This window comes from Magnolia sinica, chromosome 1 (assembly GCF_029962835.1).
Source record: "Magnolia sinica isolate HGM2019 chromosome 1, MsV1, whole genome shotgun sequence".
NCBI classification, from domain to species: Eukaryota; Viridiplantae; Streptophyta; class Magnoliopsida; order Magnoliales; family Magnoliaceae; genus Magnolia; species Magnolia sinica.
In genome coordinates this window covers 17,539,987-17,545,986 of record NC_080573.1, presented here as the reverse complement: position 1 = coordinate 17,545,986, position 6,000 = coordinate 17,539,987, and the positions used below count along the sequence as shown (strand labels likewise).

At 40.9% G+C, this 6,000-nt stretch overlaps 1 protein-coding gene across 5 annotated transcripts in view; it reads right to left on the bottom strand.

The window, feature by feature from the left end:
* Nucleotides 1-210: 210 nt before the first annotated feature.
* LOC131241341 (putative E3 ubiquitin-protein ligase RING1a) overlaps nt 211-6,000 on the bottom strand; it is a 30,454-nt gene continuing 24,664 nt past the window's right edge. For 2 of the 5 annotated variants that reach the window (XM_058240153.1, XM_058240169.1), the window contains 8 exons: nt 4,650-4,708; nt 3,496-3,577; nt 2,972-3,092; nt 2,832-2,873; nt 1,916-2,455; nt 1,730-1,834; nt 1,003-1,239; nt 211-580 (listed from right to left, as the gene is read on the bottom strand). In XM_058240153.1, the coding sequence (XP_058096136.1) occupies nt 539-580; nt 1,003-1,239; nt 1,730-1,834; nt 1,916-2,455; nt 2,832-2,873; nt 2,972-3,092; nt 3,496-3,577; nt 4,650-4,708 (1,228 nt within the window). In that variant the 3' untranslated portion in view covers nt 211-538. The remainder of the gene's footprint in view (nt 581-1,002; nt 1,240-1,729; nt 1,835-1,915; nt 2,456-2,831; nt 2,874-2,971; nt 3,093-3,495; nt 3,578-4,649; nt 4,709-6,000) is intronic. The other 3 variants (XM_058240162.1, XM_058240181.1, XM_058240175.1) reach the window with 3 other exon arrangements.

The following is a 6,000-nucleotide window of genomic DNA, read 5'->3' as shown; positions in this document are numbered from 1 at the left end:
CAGTTTTAAGGCTATGATGAAATTATTAAAACCAACCCACCTCACACAATTCTTGGGTTGGGCCATGCATACTCAGATCAACGGCTCAAGACCCCGTAAGTCACTTGTTCGGTGAATACATGCAGCATTTCGGACATTGCAGCACGGAGACCCCGGTTTCAATATCATTTTTCAGTGCTCTGGTGAAGTCTCACATGCATGGAACATCGATTGTCCAAGGGATGTACTGCCATAGCTCTTCAAGAGAAATACAAATATTCGACAAGGAAAATGAAATTTTCAGTGGTATTGTCTGGTAGAACATCCCCTAAGAACTATGAATCACTGTCTTGAGGTAATTCTTCCCCTCTTGATTGAGGAACGACATTACAAAACTTCTAGAGGGGAGGTTCGGAATATAGCTACATCAGTTGTATGGGCTCAGCAACATCTGCATATATATCGACACACATGCAATGTGTGTGTATATCTTTTGTAAACCAGCAAAAGTGACGAGCAGTACATCATGGGACAGCCAACTAAGTCCCCACACAACCTCTTAAGTTTGCTGCGATTTTGTCCGACTTCGATACACCAAAACCTGTAAAACAGAGCATGTAATAACAATTCAACAACTGTACTCAAATCTTCAGTTTAGGGGAGAGATTTGCTAGCCCCACGTCCACCCGCTCAGCGACACACCTTTAAACAAAGAAACGTGCTAACCTAACCTACATGGGACATCTGAGCCATGCATATAGCGGACCCCACTGGATCTAGCGCAATAGTCAGGGCAGTCCACTCATCAATTCAGACACCCCTTTACAAGTTTAGGAAAACTTGTCAAGTATCCACCTTCAATGTACACAAGCAGACTGGTCTGATTGTTGAAACAGGTCATTGTCAAGGTGGGGCCGACATTATGCATGGCTCAGATGTCCCACGCAAGTGTCAGGTTAGCACCAGTGCAGCATAGAGAGTGGTGCCATCGGCCTAGTGGACTTCTCAGAGATTGGACCTCACCAGATTGCCACGAGTGGTAGTGCAACTCGCATGCAGCCCTGCAAGCGTTTCTTGTGCATCCAATATTTGCAGCTCCTTGTCTTCTTTGCAAGGATCAAACTGTGCCTTTAGAATTGGATTTTCTGTAGAGGATGAAGGGTCGACTGCGGATCCACAGTGCATTGAAGCTGTAGACAAGCACTCTTTCACTAATATTTCAAGTTCTTCCGCTTGCACGGCAAGTTGGAGAGCGATGAACTGTATCCATGTAATACCGACATCGACCTTGAGTAAAACAGCCTAAAGTCACAAGGCTTGGGACTAAAGTATGGTGATAGTTCACCATTTTAAAATTGTGGAGACTCATCCACCATACACATGGCATACATCTACATCAATCCAAACTGTCCAAATGGTAGTGCCTGTAGTCGGTGACAGAGCATAACACAAAAATCAGACTTGATCAGATGGTCCTAACTGTGTTGAAAATAAAACCATCAGCAGTCTACACATGTTAAATCAAGAGGTTAAGATGTCCGATCAGTGTGATTTTTCACGCTATGCTCCATCTAAAATGAGGCCCAATTTGGATGGTCAATACTGCTGTACATATATGACACATCTGCAGTGGATGAGACCCCGCCATTTTTAGAATGGTGGTGAGCAATCACAGTAGTCCAGCCCCAAGATCTTAACATACAGACGTAGCACTAAAATCAAAAGAGTAAGGGTGAAGGAGGAATTGCACTTGGCGCAGATGTCTAACGGACACGGTGGGCCGGCAGCAAAGGTACGGCCGCTCCAAACTCGGTAGTTTTTCATCCCAAGGAAGAAGAGTGAGATGTACATCGAACTGAATAGATCATGAAAAGTCATTACATTGTGATGGCGTAAGTTCAAGAAGCGAATGGGACACTGGCTCTTTGGTACCTACCTCATCATCATTATCCTCTAAGCTTCGGAGGTAATCTACCAACTTTGACAATCGGCTGCTCCGTGCATTTTTACCATTCAAGCCACTTACGCTCCCATGTCGGGTATGGCTCCGTGTGCCACCCTTTCCCCAAACAAGCACTTCCGGTGTTCCAGCTCGTGCAGGAGAAGCACCTCTGCTGTCCCTGCCAGCTTCTATATCGTCATTTTCATCGCACCCTCCATCTAAGTTGCTGCCAGCAGCCCGCTGTCTCTTGCACCTCTTTGGTCTGACTTCTGTACAGGGTTCATCAGCAGAAAAAGAATCTTTCCCTCCCTCATTGCCATTTACATCCTCATCCTCGTCTTCAGATCCTGCTAGCCCAGTGTCACGACCATGTCTACTTCTTGCTCTCAAATGGGCGTTTCTATGCGACCTCCTCATAAAAGCTGCTGGTGTCGGTTTAGGCACTGAACGTCGCCTACCAAGTGCTTCTGATTGTCGTCGGAGAGTCTGAGCTATAGATGCTTGAATCTGTCCAATGGAGCCTACAATAAGAGACTTTGGGAGGAAACGAGTTTCAACAGCATGGGCAGTAGGAAGATCTGTAAAAAGGACGTGCTATATAGACACCTCAATCCAAACAGTCCAAACCCAACGTCTGATTGGTGGATATCTGAATTCGAATTTATACCATTAATATCTTTCATTTAAACTCCCATTGATGCCCAACAATCTAACAGTTAGAATCATCCTTTTAATGTAATTCTGGATTATGACCCATCCAAAATGATGGGGCCCATGATCTGAACGGCTTCGATTAAGGTACATTATCTCACATGTAAAGTGGTGGTGTGCAATCATGCACACGTAAAGATGATCGTACTCTGGCAGAATATCAAATTACTCTATTTGATATACCAGCAACTACCCGTACCTGTTTATTGCGAGTTTTTTCCTCTTCATGAAAAGCCAATTCCTGCCACCAGAAATACAGGAAGAAAGAATGCAATTACGTCAAATCCAAATAATGAAGGAACCTACACAACATGGAAGAAATTCCATTGACTTCATTACCTCCTCCTCATACTTATCAATATCTGGATACAAAGCTGCAATTAGGGAGTCGTAGTTTGGATCATCTCTCAAAGAACGACGACTTGCACAATGTGTGCGGCATGCAGGACACTCATTGTTCCTGCAACATTTCGCATGTCTATTACATAAGAAGCCTATGTGACTGTCTATTACATAAGATGCCTGATCATGGCTCCCAAATCATCATGTGAATTGCCAAGCATTTGTAAACAGAATCTGTGTCTAGACAAAGGAGTTCGAGCCTGGTCTTGATGTTACATGATATATTGTCCATTTAACGTTGTAATAGTAGTTTGGTCATTCTCTGATAAAGATACACACAGGTTTTGCTAGGGATAGCATACTGATTTTTTTATTTTTTTTAAAAAAATTGTATAAAAGCATTAGTGCTCACATCAGTATAAACTGTATTCATTCCAACTATTAATGACAAGGAAACACCCCTAATGCCCTGAACAACCTATTGTGGAATGGATGAATCATAAGAATAAGAGTACACATACCCAAGTCGCATTGATTTGTCAATGCATTCCCTGCAAAAGCGATGCAGGCACTCCATGACAGTCCTCGTCTTCCGGATGATCCCTGGCACACAAGAATAACAAAATGATGATGGAACTTTATCCAGAAAAGTTTTTCATTCTTTTTCTATTTTTCTTTTTTCTTGGCACTACCCTCTGTCAAAATTAGCAGCTGCACATGGGTGCCTTAGGAAGAAAAGCTGTTTAGGAAAATCAACGGCAAATGTCATACGCCTTGCTTTGCCAGCATGTAAACCATCACATATGTAAGAGGTAGTTCAGCAAAAAAGGTGAAAATTGAAAAGAAAAATAAGTGTGGTTGTCTATAAACTTTTATGCCAGTGAATTAGAGATCCTATATATAAAAAATTAAACTGGAATTAGATAAACCACACTCAACTTTATGTATCTTGTCTTGCCAATCATGATTGCTTGGCAAAATTTGTACAGTGGACTGCCCACCTAATATCCACCCATCTTCTTTAGAGGGATTGGGACAGAGTTCCCAATTATGTCAAAAAACTAAAAAAAAAAAAATAAATAAAAATCAAAAAACAAGTATTTTCAAAATACATCAAAACATATTAAGAGTAAAATATAACAAAAACAAAACTTGAGAAATCCAATGTGGTAAAAATCTCATTGGTAAAGGATGCGCTTAGAAACTATTATTTTCTTTGAACAAAATGGCCATTTGGAGCTTGCTTGCCATTTGGAACCAGTTTGAGGGACTTTCCCCATTCCACTGAATGTGTAATGGGTTTGGTCTGGAGTGGGCCGGTCGGGCTTGTGCAATGATAAGATTCAGGAAGGATTTTGTATTTGGAGAAAAGAAATAGTATTCTGAAAGAAGCATAATGAACGAGAATAACCTTGATGCATGCACGCCCATCTCATAATGAGCTTTAAGAAAAGTTTTTTTTTCTTTCCCACATTACATATTATTTGCCTGGCCCATAAGAATACTCTTTTCAACAATGTTCTATTCTTAGGGATACTCACCCTGGCTATTGTACAAATCACATAAGATGAAAAGGATTACTAGTCTACTCTATAAATTTTATAAAGCAATGAATAGAAACAATAGCATGCGTTCATTTCTAAATTGCAACAAGAAAAAATGTCTAAGTATCTACCTAGGCATATGGGGCATTGTACTTCTTTGCGTATGTCTGACAATTTTACTAGGATAAATCTGCAACCAAAGACCAAAGAACCAATAATATTGGTACTAGAGAATAATTGATTTAACAACACCAGTAGAAGAGGTATTGAGAAACAATTACGCTAATACCTTTGACTTAAAATAACAAAAGAATAATGAATATGGCAGTATATCCATATGGTCAACAGATATGATATCACTAAATTTGCTACAACATTTTCGCTGAAATTACATACACACTGGGCATAAGTGCTGCATACGACTGCATGAATGTGTGCATGTGTGAAGAGCCTCATATCAATCAACATGCAGATTTATATAATTTGATATTTTTGGCCATACATGTTGACCAAATTGATCGCCGATGGAGTATGGCCCACCTGGGATTCATATTATGTGCCACAGGCACACCACATACAGTGCAGGTCATATGTTCCATACTAAGTACATTACGGCTTTCTTATGATGTAAGCCCCAAAAGAGCCATTTAGTAATATTCGATTTGTACTCAACATTTAAACAAAAAAATTAAAGAAAGGGAGAGGGGGTGTGAGGTACACCCCACATGTTTCTTCTCCCCTCTCTTCTTCTTCTAACTTATATCTTTTCTCCTCCTCTCACATATTTGATCACTGGAGATTACTAGGTATCAGAGCATATCCGGTCAGGGATTGTCTCTGTTTCTCACTCTTTTCTCATCTCCTTATGTTGTTCATTGTTGAAACCGTAGATCTGCCCAGTACTGGTTTCCATGTTAAGAAATTAGGGTTTTCCTTTCCTTGGGTGTGCAGAAACAATGTTTGTTGTTGTGTTGGATGCATTACTGTGGTAGTGATGCTTTCATCTTTTCAACATCAGACATAAAGAAGGGGTCAAAGTATTTTCAGGGTGATGTGGAATGTTCTACGCTGGATGTATTATTGGTGTGGGTGCAGAGTGAATCATAGAGCAATAGTGTGAAAGAGAAGTGATCGTAGGCAGGTTTAGATAGCCCAGTTTTTATTCGAGGTGCTTCTAGAACGTTGATAGTTCAATTTCCGTTGGAGGTATTTATGGCAGCCCATCAACAGCCTATTTTCAGTTGGGGGTGTTGTTGAAGTGATAAAGTCCCTTGATATACATTGATACACCACACTCTGACAGCTTAAGCTTTTGGAGTAAATGGTTGTTTGACATGGTATTAGAGAGGAAGGTCCTATGTTCGAATCTCGAGAACAGCAAATATGCCTCGCTAATATATTATTCTCCCACGGGGGGTCAGGAAAATTAGGTCCCGCCCAGGGACCGGGAAATTAAACCCGGCCTATTTATGGTGTGAGTGT